The sequence below is a fragment of the Euphorbia lathyris genome, chromosome 4 (assembly GCF_963576675.1).
Source record: "Euphorbia lathyris chromosome 4, ddEupLath1.1, whole genome shotgun sequence".
In the NCBI taxonomy this organism is placed as follows: domain Eukaryota; kingdom Viridiplantae; phylum Streptophyta; class Magnoliopsida; order Malpighiales; family Euphorbiaceae; genus Euphorbia; species Euphorbia lathyris.
In genome coordinates this window covers 88,298,188-88,315,641 of record NC_088913.1, presented here as the reverse complement: position 1 = coordinate 88,315,641, position 17,454 = coordinate 88,298,188, and the positions used below count along the sequence as shown (strand labels likewise).

The 17,454-nt window shown below is 38.6% G+C and overlaps 1 protein-coding gene across 3 annotated transcripts; it reads left to right on the top strand.

Moving 5' to 3' along the window:
• The first annotated feature begins 358 nt into the window (after positions 1–358).
• On the top strand, positions 359–15,720 carry LOC136225643 (putative disease resistance protein RGA1). 3 transcript variants are annotated; one of them, XR_010687205.1, is made up of 6 exons: positions 372–553; positions 664–794; positions 5,138–5,300; positions 5,493–5,518; positions 5,619–5,701; positions 9,614–15,720. XR_010687205.1 is itself a non-coding variant. In XM_066013739.1 (3 exons), the coding sequence occupies exon 3, from the start codon at positions 1,191–1,193 to the stop codon at positions 4,653–4,655; it is 3,465 nt and encodes a 1,154-aa protein (XP_065869811.1). In that variant the 5' UTR covers positions 366–553; positions 664–794; positions 1,179–1,190; the 3' UTR covers positions 4,656–5,091. The 3 variants fall into 3 exon arrangements, 2 of the variants coding, with proteins under 2 accessions (XP_065869810.1, XP_065869811.1); XM_066013739.1 differs by lacking the exons at positions 5,138–5,300; positions 5,493–5,518; positions 5,619–5,701; positions 9,614–15,720 and adding an exon at positions 1,179–5,091 and having other exon boundaries at positions 366–553; XM_066013738.1 differs by lacking the exons at positions 5,138–5,300; positions 5,493–5,518; positions 5,619–5,701; positions 9,614–15,720 and adding an exon at positions 1,179–5,089 and having other exon boundaries at positions 359–794.
• Positions 15,721–17,454: the final 1,734 nt, after the last annotated feature.

Sequence of the window (17,454 nt, the reverse complement as noted above, 5' to 3'; positions counted from 1 at the left end):
GATTAGGGTTCAACTCCATGGATTGAGAGAATAGACAGAGAGATGATGTATGGATTTTCAGAAATTAGGTCTTTTACCATCGACGGATCGACTATCCAATAGAAAAACAATGTGTCATGCTATTTTTCCACGCCACCGCACGTGAAATACAAACAGTAATGACCAGATGGAAGAGAGACACTTTTGTGTTTAAACGTTACAAATTGAACAAGTTGAAGAACCTAATGAAATTTTCTTAAAGTTCAGGGAGCCAATATGCTATTTTAGACAAGTTAGAGTACCTGCTGATATAGAAAGCCTTTAAAAAATGAAAATTTTGAACCAGCGTGCTTTATTTGAAATTAAGACAATAAATAAATAAAGTATTGGAAAGAGATATGAAGTTGGGTTTTCTTCATCTCCTATTTATATGACAGTTGCTGTTGACTATCTCACTTGCTATTTGATCATCTTCTACTATCACTTGCAGGTTTGCTTTGGCATCTTAGAATTAATTAATGGCTGCTGAGGATGCTGTTACTTACATGGGGAAGCAAATATCCAACTTAATCAAGTTAGTTCCCTTTGAATTTCAACATTTGAAATTTTTTTGGGGACTTGAAAAGGAACTCGACAAGCTTCGAGAATCACTAGATGCGATTGCTGATCTAGTTGAAGATGCAGAGGAGAAGCAAGAGAGATTGCTGGAAGAGAGATGGTGGCTGAGAAAACTGAGAGATGTAGCTTATGAAGCAGACGACTTGCTCTCTGAGTTGGCTTATGAAGCTACTCGACTTCAGCTTCAAACTAATGAGGTACTTATAATCTCTGAACTGTATTTCAGAGTATTTTATTCAAATCAAAGTTTTATTGATTTTGTTAGGGCAAATTTCCCTGTATTTGTCTAAATTTCTTCAATAATCCCCTTTTACTCTGATTTACATTTAATTAGCCCTTCTATTATCATTTATTGGATAATCTAGCACCTGACTAATAATTAGCATCTGTACTTTAATCTATGAGATAATCTGTGATTAGTCTTAGAATCAGAGTAGATTGACCTTATTGAAGAAGGTACCAGGACCAAAATATGGCGCTTGCCATTTTGTTATTACAAAATTGTGTTATTGAGCAAAATTAACCTATGATCCCAAGAAGACTAATCACCAGATTATTATTATGTATGCTTTTACAACCAGGTGTATCAAAATATGAAAGTGTACCCCGAAAAGGCTGAATATCGTCTCACAATGGCACATAAGCTTAAGAAAATGTCTGAGTCACTGCTAAGCATTCAAAGAGATGGTCAATACCTTCAGCTTAGGTCAATCCAACACAATTTTGAGGATATGACATCTAGGAATAGGTTCGAAACACACTCATTCTTGGAAGATTCAGCTGTAGGAAGGGATGAAGATGTAGCCAAAATTGTTGACTTGCTTACAAGTTCTTGCTATCAAATACTTACCGTTGTTCCGATAGTAGGAGAGGGTGGTCTTGGAAAGACAGTTTTAGCTAAACTTGTGTGTCAAAGCGTCATGACAAGAAACCTTTTTGATGTTAAGATGTGGGTGTGTGTTTCTAAAAAATCTGAAGCACACATAATTTTAGGAGAAATGTTGCAATCATTGACTGGAAGAAGGATGGGGGGCTTAACCAACAAAGATGCAATTCTTCAACAGCTTGAAAAAGAGTTGGCGAGGAAAAAGTTTCTTATTATTCTTGATGATGTTTGGGAAGATGTGTCCAAGTGGTGGGATGATTTGAAAACTCGGTTGTTAAAAATTTGTACGAACAATGGAAATGTTGTTCTTGTCACAACTCGTATTGGGAGTGTGGCATCCATTATCGAGACTTCATCTCAACATAGGCATACACTTGATTTCTTGTTTGATGATGAGTGTTGGTTAATTTTGGAGGAAAGGGCGTTTAGAAATATAACAGCACCATACCCGTCTTATTTAGGGGCCATAGGAAGGGAAATTGCAAGAAAATGTAGAGGAGTGCCATTGGTGGCAAAAGTTTTAGGAGGGATATTGGGGTTTTACACGGATAAAGAAACATGGTTGAAAATTAGACATAGTGATGTTTTAAGAGGCGAACAAAGTGATGTTTTGTCTATTTTAAAAGTAAGTTTTGATCTTTTCCCCTCATATTTAAAGCCATGCTTTACATTTTTTTCTGTTTTTCCAAAAGGCTTTTCAATTAGCAAGGAAGAGTTGATTCAGTTGTGGATGGGCGAGGGGTTTGTCGAGTCATTTGATGAGGGCAACAACTATTTTGATGCCTTGCTTGCTACTTCCTACTTCGAAGATGCAGAACTGAATGATAATGGGGAAGTTATACAATGCAAAATGCACGATCTTGTGCATGATCTTGCATTGTTCCTATCCAAACATGAAACATCTTCCATTCATCGTTTATATGCAGATGATCAATTCATAACAACTTCAAAGCATGTTCTCAAGGATAGGGCCGAGAAGTGCCGTACAATTATCCTCAACGGTGCCACCTATTATGAATATTCATGGAATTTGAGAAGGTTGCAGACTCTACACTTCAATGGTGCTGATTTGGAAGTGTTTCTATCATCAATCAGCAAAATAAAACACTTGAGATATCTTAATTTCTCAAATTCTGAAATCAAAGAGTTGCCCAAGTCAATCACCATGCTCTACACTGTTCAAATTTTGGATCTCTCAAATTCTAAGGTCGAGAAGTTGTCTGAATCCATCACCAATTTCTACAATCTTCACTCTTTGAATCTCTCAAATTCTAAGATTGAAGAGTTACCTGAACTCATCACAAAGCTTTACAGTCTTCAAACTTTGAATCTCTCAAATTCTAACATCAAAGAGATGCCCGGATTCATCGCTGAACTCCAAAGACTTCAAACTTTAAACGTCTCAAATTCCAACATCAAAGAGTTGCCTGAATCCATCTCAAATCTCCTGGAACTTCGAATTTTGGATGTCTCAAATTCTAACATTGAAGAGTTGCCTGAATCCATTGGCAAGCTCCATAATCTTCTAACGTTGAATGTCTCAAAGACTAAGATCAGAAAGTTGCCTGAATCCATCACCAACCTTTTCAATCTTCAAACTTTGAAATTCGCCAATTGCAAGGAACTTATCAAGCTTCCTAGAAAGAAGATAAGGAATCTGATGAATTTGAAGCATATTTTGTTTTCTTACAAGTACTATATGCCATTTGGATTGGGGCAGCTATGTGGTCTTGAAACATTGCCTTTCTTTGTTGTGGGTTTTGATTGGGGAGGAAGCATTAAGGAACTTGAATGCTTAGATCAACTAAGAGGGGACTTGGAAATAACTAGGCTTGAGCAGGTGGAAGATAAGAAGGAAGCTAGAAGAGCAAATTTGCAGGGGAAAACAAAATTACAAGGACTAGGCTTTGAATGGAGTTATGGAGAAAATGGTAGAAGTTCAAGTGATGAGGAACTGCTGGAAGGCCTTCAACCTAATGCAAACATAAAAAGAATAAAGATCAAGTATTACATGGGTGAGAAATGGCCGTCATGGATTCTGAGAATGAAGAATCCAAGGCACATTGATTCTTTTCTAGTGCTCAGTAATTTGGTGGATCTTCACTTAGAGAGGTGCTGGAACTGTGTACAACTGCCACGCCTTGGGGATCTTGCTTGCCTACAGTTTCTTCACATAAGTCATATGAAAAGACTCAAGTGCATAGGTAATGAGTTTTATGGAATTGATAGTAAAGACAATTCCAGTGAATGGCACTTTAGGCTGTTTCCAGCATTGAAATCATTGTCTCTAAGTTGGATGGAGAATTTAACTGACTGGAGCTCTCCATCTGATGGTAACTGGGTCGTCGTATTTCCTTGCCTTGAAAATTTGTCCGTTCAATCTTGTGCTAAATTGACAGGTTTTCCAGCTAGTGATCTGTCAGCACTTGCGAATCTCGAAATTAAAGATTGCGAGGAATTCAGGTTCATTATTAAAGAGCACTCCTTCCCATCTCTTACAATTCTATCCATTGTTGGATGTCCAAAGTTAACTTATCTTCGAAATTGGCTTCCCCCCAGCACTTGTTTTAAGGAGTTCAGTATAAGAATATGTGAGTGGCTGACATTTATTCCAGAAGATTTAGAGAAGTTGACTCAGCTGAGCTCTTTAACCTCCTTAGAGATGTATTGCTGTAAAAGATTGAGATGTTTCTCAGAGGAAATACTATGCAAACTCACTCACTTGAAGAGTGTAAGTATTGGTGCATTCTCAAAGGAGTTGGATGATTTCCATTACCTGAATCGGATCAAAGACCTTCCATGGCTTGAGGACTTAGAAATATGGGGATCAGATTTTTTTGGTCGTGAAATGTGTTGTCTACCAAATCAACTTCAACACCTCACTTCCCTGAAATCATTGAAGATAATGGGATTCACAGCAATGGAAGAATTGCCAGAATGGTTGGCTAATCTTCAGTCTCTTCAGTACCTTTCTCTGGATTATTGTCGGCATCTCGAGTGTCAATCAACAGCAATTGTCGTACAACGCCTCTCCAAATTAGCGCATCTCTACATTGATTTCTGTCCCCTCTTGGAGGAAACTAATCTTCAATGTTTGCTGTTTTTGAACGGTGCAAAAATCAAAGTTGAGTTTTCAAATGTCTCAAAAGTCAGAGTCCGTTTGGGATATTAGTTGGATGAATTTGCTGCATTTCATTTTGTTTGGTAGTTCTTGTTTAAGGCTTTCAAATGTAATTATAGGTAGGAATACATTGTGGCTAAAAGACTGATGTATATTGAATTAAAGATCCTAAGGAAGAAATTAAAATGAGATTCCCATTTGAAATTTGTTATACTTTAAGCACTGATGTAGATTTATTTGAATCCTTTTAATTATTGGTTCTTTCAGTTTGTGAAGTGTTAAATATGATTAGTTGTTTGTGAGTTCTTGCATTTGAATGTAAAACTCTTATTTGGATCCCTGTTTTTTCATACTCAATTACAACAGTTTATTAGGAAAATAAGTACAATTTGTTTTTTATGCAAATCCAAAGTTCCTACCTAGTCCTTTGTTGAAAAATCCAAAGTTAACCTAACCCCTTTCTCTCTATTTTCTAATAGACCTCCTTTTTTTCGCTTAAACACTTTCCCTTGTTTGGGTCAATCAATTTGCAGACCTTTCTGTGAGGCGAAGATTGGGAAACGCAGAGAGAAGGTGCTCCCCTGTGATAGTATACTTGAAAAGAACCCTTTTGTTCCAGCAGTGCCATCCTCGAATCAAAAGGAGAAAAAGAAATCTAAGAGAAACCAGAGTGTTTCTGAACCTAAAGATACCAAGGTAATTGTATGTGCAATCGATTTTGATGGAGCTTGTCCTTAGTGCCTAGGTAATTTCTTGAGATTGAGATAAAGATGTTGCTTTGATATTTTTATGCTAGGGTCTTGCTACCGTTGGGAGGCTTCTGCTATGGTAGCTTGTTTGGTTATGTAGAGATAATAATTGATTTTGTTTTCTTTGATAATATTGCAGGTGATTCTGACAACAAAACCAGGAAGGTACTTAATTATTTCTAATAGTCCAAGTTATAGATTGTTGCTAAATTGCATCTGAATGAGCTTATTTCTTTAAATTTGATAAATCGCATGTTATTTACAGGTATGCGTACCTTCAGTAACTCCAGCAGTGGAAGTTGCGGCTCCAGGATGCTCTCATATAATCCTCCATCAGAAGCTCATCAGGTAATTTCTTGAGATAGTAAATACTTGTGAAAATTCCCAATTCTTATATCATTTCTTAAAAAAAAAAGAACAATTTGTGTTCTTTGTAACTTCAATTTAGGATTTGTTGGCCTAAGCCGTTGCAGAAAATGTATCGAGTTGGGACTAGGGGTGCAAACGAGCTAAACCGAGACCGAACAGGAACAGAGTCGGCTCGAGTAGTTCGAAGATCGGGCTCGGCTTGAGCTCGAAGCTCGACGAGCCTGGAATTTTGGAGCTCGGCTTGAGCTCGAAGCTCGTCGAATATACTTATGCGCCACAAATAGGATTAGATGTGTCTATAAGACAAGCTTTTTGGGATGACTTAGAGGAAGTGGTGCAACAGGTTCCTAGGATGAAAAAATGGTACTAGGGGGTGATCTCAATGGACACGTGGGTTCTAGGCGAGATGGGTTTGAGAGTGTTCATGGAGGGTATGGTTTTGGAGATAAGAATGAAGCAGGAAATGATATTTTGGAATTCGCATCAGCCTATGACTTGAGTATCATGAACACATGGTTTATGAAGAGAACATCCCACTTAGTGACTTATCGGAGTGGCGGTAATGCGAGCCAAATTGACTTCTTCTTAGTAAGGAGTGCTTGGAGAAAGAGTTATATTGATTGTAAGGTGATCCCTGGTGAGAGTACGACAACCCAACATAGAGTAGTGGTGCTAGATTTTCGAAGTAGGAAATGTATAAGAAAACAAACACCTCAAGTAGAGACTAAGATTAAGTGGTGGAAATTGCAAGGGGAGAATCAACAAAAATTTGTGGATGAGATGACCAAAAAAGATATTTGGACTTGCAATATGGATTCAGATATAGATTCAATATGGAATAAGATGGAGCATAGTATAAGGGAAGTAGCGAAGGAAGTTCTAGGGGAATCTAAAGGTAGCATGCCACCGGGTAAGGACACATCTTGGTGGACAGAAGAAGTACGACAAGCAGTAAAGAGTAAGAGAGAATCCTATAAACTATTGGGGAAATGTAGGAGTGACGAGAACTACGAAAAATACAAAGAGGCTAAAAGGGAAGTAAAGAAGGTCATACGAGATGCTAGAGCAAAGGTGAATCGGGATCTGTATACAAGATTGGATACGAAAGAAGGGGAAAGAGACATATATAGAATTGCTCGGATGAGAGATAGGAAGACGCGAGATCTCGGAAAAGTTAAATGTGTGAAGGATGTGGACCAGAAAGTCCTAGTTGGAGATAAGGATATCAAGGAACGATGGAGGTCCTATTTTGATGACTTATTTAATGGAGATCGCCAACAAGATGTTGGAGATATAAGTATCCATCACGATGTGATAAATCATGAATGCCTGCGGAGAATTCAAAAGGGTGAAGTCAAAATGGCATTAAGTAAGATGAAGTTGAAGAAAGCAGTAGGACCTGATGGCATCCCTATTGAGATTTGGAGATGTTTGGGAGAAAGAGGAATCGAATGGTTGACGACGTTCTTCAACAAAATTTGGAGAAACAATAAGATGCCATCAGAATGGAGGAAAAGTACCTTAATCCCTTTGTATAAGAACAAAGGCGATGTCCAAGATTGTGCCAACTATCGGGGAATCAAATTAATGAGTCACACTATGAAACTTTGGGAGCGAGTGATTGAACAAAGGCTAAGGAGGACGGTGAAGATCTCGGAAAACCAGTTTGGCTTTATGCCGGGAAGATCAACTATGGAAGCCATCCATCTAATGAGACAATTAATGGAGCACTATCGAAATAAGAAGAAAGACTTGCATATGGTTTTCATTGACTTGGAGAAAGCATATGATAAGGTACCAAGGGAAGTACTTTGGTGGGCCTTGATAAGGAAAGGCATTTCGCGGAAATATATTGACATCATAAAGGACATGTATGAGGGAGTATGCACGAGTGTACGTACTAGTGTTGGGAAAACTGAAGAGTTTCCTATTACGATTGGAGTGCATCAAGGTTCCGCACTAAGCCCATTTCTTTTTGCCATCGTTATGGATGAACTAACAAGTTCACTTCAAGATGGTATACCATGGTGCATGCTGTTTGCAGATGATATTGTGTTGGTTGATGAGACGAAAGAAGGAGTGGAGATGAAGTTGGAACTATGGAGGCAAACTCTAGAATCTAGAGGCTTTAAGTTGAGTCGAAGTAAGACAGAATATTTGGAGTGTAAGTTTAGCGGCCGTAGGAGTAGGGAGGCAGGGACAATCACCCTAGATGGGAGAGTTGTTCAGGCCTCGGATTGCTTCCGGTATTTAGGATCTATTATCCAAATGGATGGAGAAGTAGATGGAGATGTTGCCCATAGGATTAAAGCTGGTTGGTCGAAGTGGAAGAGTGCTACGGGTTTCCTTTGTGATCCCGGCATGCCTAATAGATTGAAGGGAAAATTCTACCGGACGGCAATTAGACCAGCATTGTTATATGGTACGGAGTGTTGGGCAGTGAAACACTGCCACATCCATAAGATGTCGGTGGCGGAGATGCGTATGTTGAGATGGATGTGTGGTCACACGAGAAAGGACCGGGTGCGTAATGAAATAATTAGGACAAAAGTAGGGGTTACATCTATTGAGAATAAAATGAGAGAAAACCGACTAAGGTGGTTTGGCCATGTGAGACGTAGAGCGCTTGATGCGCCGGTTAGGAGAACCGAAGAGTGGCAAAGGGATGTAGTGGTGAGGGGTAGGGGAAGACCTAAGCAAACTTGGAGGAGGGTGATCGAGAGTGATATGAGTTTATTGGGAATTGAGGAAAATATGGTAGTGGATAGGACGGAGTGGAGGGAGCGAATCTGTGTCGCTGACACGACTTGATTTTCACGGTTTTATATGATGGTTCATGTTAGCCGACCCCGAATCATTTCGGGACTAAGGCTTTGTTGTTGTTGTTGTTGTTGTTGTACCTATTAACATTTTATTATATAAAATCAGTCTTCTAAAGAAGCAATACCAAGTTTAAATTCCAAAAAATAAATATAACATACAATTTACAACAAATTTAAACAAAGTAATAAAGATTAAACAAATATAGCATCTAACAAATTCGAATTTAACATGTAGTCTACAACTATATAGTTTCAAATTGAGTTTTGGGCCAGACATTTATGCGTGGTTCAAAATTACTAATTAAAAAAGCTAATAAAAAATTACAAAATTAAAATGTATTTAAATTAAAAAATAAAAATCAATAATACGAGCTTTCGAGCTGAACCTAGAGAAGCTCAGACTCGGGCTCATTAATGCTTGAGCCAAGCCTAATCGATCCAAACTTTGACCAAGCCGAACTTGAACAGTTTGCGAACTAGGCAGAGTCATTTGCACTCCTAGTTGGGACCTCACCCTGTCCTATTAATTGTTTCTGCAAAACACCTGGTGCTTGATGAAGAAGATGTTGCTTCTTATTAATGCATTTTTATATTTTGGTTGTTTCCTAGAACTATATTTTTGAATCATGAGCCGTTGTATTAGATGTACTTTCTCGAGGCCGATAATGTAACAGAGAATGAGGATACTGCACTTGATAAAAAGTAAGATTCCTCTTTCCTATTGCAACAAGGATTTTATATGTTATAAGCATTACATAAACATAAAAGCTCACACTTATTATCTGCTGCATATTGTCAGATATTAATGAGGTGGACCTTTAACTATCAGGTTGAGCTTTTAGTTCAAACGTTTCCATGACATGGTATCATAGCCACTTTGACTAAGTGGTCTAGGGTTCGATTCCTGGCAGCCCCATTTGTTGATTTAATTGCAGGACATGGTAATATGGGCCTGTGTACTAAATTAGCAGAATCCAAGAAGAAAGATAGAGGGACTCTTAAAAGATAATAACTTCTGTTGAAGTGAGACTTATATCTAATGATTGTTTGCTCTCCTCTTTGGTTGCAGTGGCCTTACATCATTGATGAAATAGCTTAAGAAGATGTGGAGAGGCATAAGAAACACATAAGACGAGCAGTAAGAAAACTAAACATACGTCCACCATGCTCGGGAAAGCACAAGTATGCATTTTTTTTAAATGAAGGCTGGGACAAAGCATCCAGGCGAGGACATCCCGACTAGGTCGGCACCCCCCCGACCAAGACACAAACCCGATATATTATTAAAAAAAAAAAGAAGAATACAAAGGGAGAAAGAATTAATGAAATCGTAAATGTGCTAAGTTACAAAGATCGTCAAAAATGAATGAGCTACAAAAATTTGGTGCTGAGTTCCACCACCAAACGTCCGTGGCTGTTACTCCGTGTTTAGCCAAGGCATCCGCTGTCCGGTTACCCTCTCTGTATATGTGCGTTGCCACTACGTCCATCACAGAACATTGTCGTAGGCATTTCATCCATTGACGCATGATAACCCAAGGGACTGTTCTGACCCGACGCTGCAGGAGCTGAACGACAGCCAGCGAGTCGCACTCTACCCAGATTTTTAACCAGCCCCTCTCCCAAGCGCTGTCGATGGCGAAGATGACCGCGGCTAGTTCTGCTAAGAAAGCGTGAGATGCGCCCATATGAATCGAGAAACAGCCAATTGCGAAACCTCTAGAATTCCTGAATACTCCGCCTGCTCCTGCCGGACCGGTGTGGCTAATTGACGAGCCGTCTGTGTTGACTTTTAACCAATTCGCTGGTGGGGGGATCCATCTAACCAAAGTTGTGCGGTGGTGAGTGACCGCACGAGGTACAACTCGCAATTTATGCAAAATTGCAGCATCTCTGCTGCTGCTGCAATATCCTTTGCGCAGGGCATTTGACTCCCGTGCCAGTGAGCAAAGTTTCGTAAATGTCCTTTGGATTGAAGGGAGTTCGGACTCAAATGTCGCCAAGTTTCTGCAACGCCATATGAGCCAAATGGCATGGAGGACTGCTGCATTCCACACCGTCCGCACCTGTGGACTACCAGAGTAAAGCATAAGGTTAGCCAAAAAATCCCTTGCATTGCCGGTTAGGCTTACAGGCGTGCCGAATAAATTTCCCAACAGATTCCACAGCGTGGAGGCAAACTGACAGTGGATGAAGGTGTGATCTGCAGATTCTGCATCGGCCTTACACAATTCACACCGAGATACCAAGTGCCAACCCTTGTCAATTAGTTTATCATGCGTTGCTAGCCCATTGTGTATGAGCTTCCAGCACGTGACCGAACGCGAAGGGGGAATATGTGGGCCCCATATGAACCGGTGCCAGGGGACAGCCGGGGCAGTTCCGTGAAGAACAGAATAAAAAGCCCTTGTTTCAAAATTTCCGGATTCAGAGCATCGCCATATGCAACGGTTTGTATCATTGAGGTCCCTAGGAGTGGCTTCAATTTGTTGTTGTAAATGTAACGGCAGGTGCTGTAAGTTTATCCATGATTCCTCATTAAGGAAATCTTCTACACAGCGATAAGTGTTTCGCTGAACCCTGCTAGGGATAACCAGTTGGTCCGCCACTGGTGGCCGTATCCAGGGGTCGGTCCAGAAATTCAACTTCGAGTTTTTGCCTATCCACCATTCACAATCAGCATGGATGGTATTGTAGGAGACCCGACATGAGGACCAAACCGATGAAGGAGAGATAACCTGTTTTGGAAGGCCTGCAACAGATAGAAATCGTGATTTGAGCAAGCTGATAATTACCGAGTCCCCTTGTATCAGGTCCCAACTGATCTTGCCCAGTAGGGCGTTGTTAAAGTGACGGAAGTCTTTAATCCCCAATCCTCCCGAACTTTGATGTTGACAGCATTTATCCCAAGCTACCGTAACCAGTTTCCTAGAATCGATGCAGCCAGTCCACAGAAAGTTTCTAACACTCCGGTTAATTCTCTGAATAAGTTGTGCATGCCACTTATATACCATAAAGGAGTGCACCAACGCCCCTGTCACGGAAGATTTTATCAAAGTTAGGCGACCAGCAAAGGAGAGCATGGATCCTTTCCAACGACTGAACGAGGCTAAGAACCGATCAGCAATAGGGGCAAGATGACGAGCTCTAGGCGTGCCAGTGAATAAAGGGACCCCCAGATAAGAGAAGGAGGGCGGGGCCGTGCGAATTCCCAAAATTCCCCCAAGCCGTCGGACTCTGCTATCACTGATATGGTGACTGAAATAACCGGTAGACTTCTCCCAGTTAACTCTCTATCCAGATATGTTACCGTAAAAGTCAAAGATACTTTTAATGGAACCCATATTCTCGATTGTAGCTCTACCGAATAATAGCATGTCATCTACATATAGTAGGTGTGAGGGGAAATTGAACCTCCGGGTGTAAGGCATGGGAGCGAAATTGCCATCTTCTTCCATTTTTATTAACCAGCGGCTGAAAAAATCCTCAACAATCCCAAATAGAATAGGAGAGAGGGGATCCCCTTGACGGACACCGCGAGAGCACCCGAAGAACCCTTTGGCCTGGCCGTTAACTAAGATGGAAATCCGAGCTGAGGAGAGGATGTTCAGAATCTAGCCCCTGAATTTCAATGAGAAGCCGAAAGCTTCCATAACCGAGAGCAGGAAGTTCCAATCTAGGGTGTCAAATGCCTTTTTGATATCTATTTTCAGTGCCATGCTTCCACCATAAGTCTTCTTCCCTAAGGTATTAACGCCTTCTGAGGCTGCCGCAATACAATGCTAAATATTCCGCCCCTTCAGGAATCCGAACTGGTTAGGAGATATGATTCTAGCTGCAATTCCAGCTAAACGACCAGCCAAGATTTTAGTGATTATCTTGTAAGAGAAGTTGCTCATTACAATGGGCCTGAAGTTCTCAATGTTAGTTGCATCGGGAACCTTTGGCAAAAGTGCCATTAGATTAGAGTTCAACCCGGGTAAAATATAACCTGTGCCAAAGAATGCCTTAACAGTGCTGCAGACATCCTTGCCAATCACATCCCAAAAAGCTTGGAAGAAACAACCACCGAAACCATCTGACCCTGGTGCGCTCTCCTTGTTCATACCAAATACCGTGTCGCGGATTTCCTCATCGTCAGGGCATGCGACGAGGTTTGCGTTTTCCCCCTCTGAAATGGACTGAGGAATGACCGAACTGATATGTCCGAGGTGTGACGTGGTATTATCAGCTCTGAACAATCCTGCATAGAATGAAACCGCATGGTTTGCGATACAATCAATATCCGACGAGAGTTGACCATTGATCATTAGGGACATAGGTCGGCTTGTTGTAGATTTAATTTTTGCTGCACGGTGGAAAAAGCACAAGTATGCATTTAAATTCCTTTGGTTCCACTTAAAAATTTGCAATGTTTTTCTTTTGTTACTTATTTAGTAATATGAACAAATACACATTTATGTCAAGGTTTCACTGTTATTAAGCTGTAACTTCTAAAATGGGTTTGTTCAACCATTTCAAGCTTGTATAATGTTTTTAATTACCTCAAGCATGGAAAAAACTAATTAGAAAATTTCTTCTTCAGATTTGAGCCTGCTCCCTCCTCAAGAACAAGAAATTACTGGTTCTCTTCGCAAGCTGAAGGTGCTCACTTGAATCTTTTTATATTTGAAAGTCTTACATTTATGTGTCATGAGAATATATCCATCTCAAGCTTTAAGAACTGAAGTTGTGTTCTTGGTCTTTTTATTGAATTTTGTAAAGGGTTGCTTGTTATGGTTCCGCGAATAGGATCTCGTCACGGGTCTTTCCACAATGAAATCAGATGCGATTCCTTTGTTGGTATTTCTGCCCTCTTTGAAGGAACTATTTACTCAATAAACGATGGTGGATGTTTTTATTTAAGAGTTCATCATCTCTTTCTGATATTTTTGATTTAAAATTTTGCATAAGTTTATTCGATGAAAAATCCCCTTTTAAAGAGGTACAGTGGTTCCCCGCCTCCTAGAGAGAGAAGGTCTGCCTTCTCTCTAGGATTTACATACACCACCGCCTCCTATTGCCGCCTCCCGCCGCTTTCTTCTTTCTTTTTCTTTTTTCTTCTTTGCCCCAGCCCAACCTACCGATCTTCCATTAGCTCTCTTCCTTTTGCTGCAGGCTAGTTGAGGAGGAAGAAGGAAGCTCCTCCTACCATTTTATTTTTTCTTTGTTTTTCGTCTTTGTAGTTGTTTTTCCTTTTGTTTGTGTTGGTCTTGTTTGTTGGATCCTATATCTTATCAGATCTCTAGATCTGTTGGAATTGCATCTGGTGGCTACAATCTTTATTTTTGTAACTTTTTCTGTTTTAGCAAGAGCAGAAACGGTAGATCTTATCCGTAGATCAATGAATCTACGTGGTTGCATAAGAAAGGACTTAGATCCGAAGGTTCAGAATGGTTCAAATGTTGAAGATTGGTCTACAGTTGCTTTACAGCGCATTAGGAGCTATGATAAATATATGTTTCAACTGTTGTTTATGTTCGATGTGCCTTTGATGACCCTTTTTGCTTTTAATAATCATTTTCTTGCCCTAGTGGACTATGTATTAGGCTTAGCCTATATGTATGTGAGGTTTTATGCCTTACCGGTCTTATCTTGTACTTGCAATTTTACTACTTAATGAAATATTAGTATTATTATCAAAAAAAAAAAAAGGTACAGTGGTTCCTGATCACATAAACCAAAATAGGATTTTAACCGATAAATACTAAAGATATTCCTAAATAATAAAACTCCTAAAAGATATTCCTAGTAAAACTCCTAAATAACAAAAGACTCCTAAATAATAATAAAAACAAGTAAATCTGCCTAATTAATAAAAGACTCATAAATAATAAAGACTTAAATAATAAAAACTCCTAACGGGGTGTTTGTGAGAAGGGATATAAGAGGTGGGATATGGATAAAAAAAACACGAGATAAGTTATCTCGTGTTTGTTTGGGAGATAGAAGAGTGAGATGGATGAGGGATAAATTTCTTATCCCTCAAGTACTATATCCAGGAGGAGGTGGTATAAGGAGGTGGGATAAGTTCCTGCGATTTTAATAGGATGGAAAAGTTCATCTTATCTCTCAAATTAATGTTATGCAGTTTAAATAAGGTTAAAATAGTAAAGTGTATTATTTTATTCCCATCCCTATCACACATATCAAATATTGAATAATAATTCTCGACTATCATATTTTTATCCTTACCCCAACCATTTATCATTATCCCTATCCCTGTCCCAATAGAATACCAAACGCCCCGTAAATAATAAATAGACAATAAAACCAACGATCATAACATTGCTGCACCCTTCTAAGGGATTGGTTTAAAAGTCTAGAGAAGAGGAGAGGATTGATCCCACCTGCCAAAAGCCGAAGGTCGGTTGATTTGGTTATGTTATTTCATTGTGCGTTAACTAGGGGTGTGCGTCGGTTGAAAACCGAACTTAACCGAAAAAACCAAATACTCTATTACCCAATTTTTTTTGTTTGTGTAGTGTAGACCACTGTTAAAATTCAACTACTGAGTTTCATTTCAATCTAGCTGTGGAGCTTACACTGGTAATTTTTACTGTTCTGAATTCTTTTTTTTTAAACGGTGATGCAAATGCGGGTTTTCACGTTACTATACACTATTATTTTTACTCTTTTTATTCCTTCTATCTTCTCAGTTTGTTAGTTTTCTGCACTAGCATGCTGTTGATCTATACTGGAAATGCCCCCATTCACTGATTTACCTATCCAGTCATCTTAGCTACATTGTCACATTCATCTCAACATTCTTGTCTCAGCTATGCTTTCTTTTTTATGGACATATTATATGTTGTGGATTACAAAAAGAAAAAACTGAGAGCAGGGAGAAAAAGGAGATGTATATAGGAAAGACGAATGTCAGTGTATGAAATTCAATCTGCCTAAAACCATAGTTGTTAAAGGGGCGCTTTGCGGAAGGCTCAAGGTAGTGAGCCTTGATTGCACAGGGTGAGGTGCAGTTTAAAAAGGCTCTCGCTTTGTGCACGTTGATTCGGAGCCTGAGCCAAGGCACGCCTCAGTAACCTATACTGTTTTCACTATTTTTTTTACCGTTTTGTATAAGACAAATGGTTGATTAATCTCAACCACTGATCTAATTTAAATAAACTTAATCTTAACTAGTGATCTAAGGGGCGGCCCGGTGCACTACGCCTCCCTACTGAGCGAGGGTCCGGGGAGGGATCCCACCACAAGGGTGTACTAAATAAAAAAAATCAAGAGACGTAAGTATGAACTTAACTTGGTGTTTTTGACATTTAGTATTATGTTTTTATGTGGTCTTGCTTTGTTTTTGTTTGTGGTCATATGTGTTTTTTCTTTCCTTTAGCGTCTTAGTGTGCCTTACGCATTTAACAACTATGTCTCAAACGATGCATGACTCTTTTTCATTTTTCAGAATGATATCTTATCCACAATGTTTTGTGTTTTTACGTCTGTTTTTAGGAACATTGATGCTTGTATGTTTGTGTTCCGCAACTACTTCATGCGAGCTTAAATGGATATCCTATCTCCTTACTGATTTGGCCTATCTCTATTCCTTATCCTACATAACTGTACTGTGATAATACTTCGGCTATCCAGCTTACTAAAGATCTCGTTGATCATGACAGGTAGGGGCGGAGCCAGCCCAGGGCTCGAGGGTAATTACATGTCTTAAAGATCTATTTGAGAAGTCCTATGTTGAAGTTCAACCTCATTTTCTTTTTGAAAGTTTTTATATTTATTTTAACTTTATTTTTAAATAATTATAAAAAATGTTACCATTATTAATTAATTTAAATAGACTCTTTATTTTGATAAGACTTTTGAATTCATTTTTATTATGTTTTTTCCATTAAAAAAAAGTAAACATATTTAATTTTCTATAAGTTCAATGGTAGTTTCTAAAAAATGATAACATTTTTACAATTTTAATGCGTTGGAGGCTAATTTTTTTTTTGAAAATTTAGCCTCAACTGCACGAGTAAAATTAGCCCCTCAAATTTAAATTACTGGCTCCACCATTGAATGACAGGACTAAGAGCTCGTTGGGTTGCTTTTTTTTGCTGTTCCATTCCAAACAAGAGATTTTTGTGTATTTGGTTAAAACTAGGCTTAAACCACTATTTGGCCATCAATCTATCCAAAATTTGGTTATTTGACCGTTAACCTATTATTTGATCACATTTGGTTCATGACATATCTCAAGTGGTACAGTTTCACCAAATTTAAATAGAGACTTAATATAATTGTTATTTTATTAGCATGTGATGATATTTTGACACTTAAATTTAATAAATTTGAGTTTAGATATTTGTTTTTTTTGTTTTTATTTTTTTAATCTAATTAATATTTTCACATAAGAGAGTTTATATAGCAAATAAACTTCAAGACATGTGATGTGTTAAGCTCATATGTCAAAATACTATTACATATGAGCGGGGGTAAGTTTTGTTTAGTCTCTATCTACATTGGGTGAAATTTCACCAATTGAGATAGTTCAAGGGCCAAATATGACCGAATAATAGGTCATGGGTCAAATGATAAAATTTTGAATAGATCAGAGACTTAATAACACCTTAAGCCAATCTTTTATCCTTATTTCTATCCCAAGATATAGAATGTTAAATGCCTCGTATGATTATATGATATATTTTATAGGATTTATGATCTACGAATTGGGGTCGGAATTTTTTTTTTGGGTATAAAATCATAATTTATTTCTGATATATAGAAAAAGTGACATATTTAGAATTAATTTCAATAGTATGATTTAGTTGTATTTTTATATTTAGCTCCGAGGCACAAATTCATTTTAAAATTCAAAAATATAATATAATAATTACAATTAATAATTAATGATATAAAAAT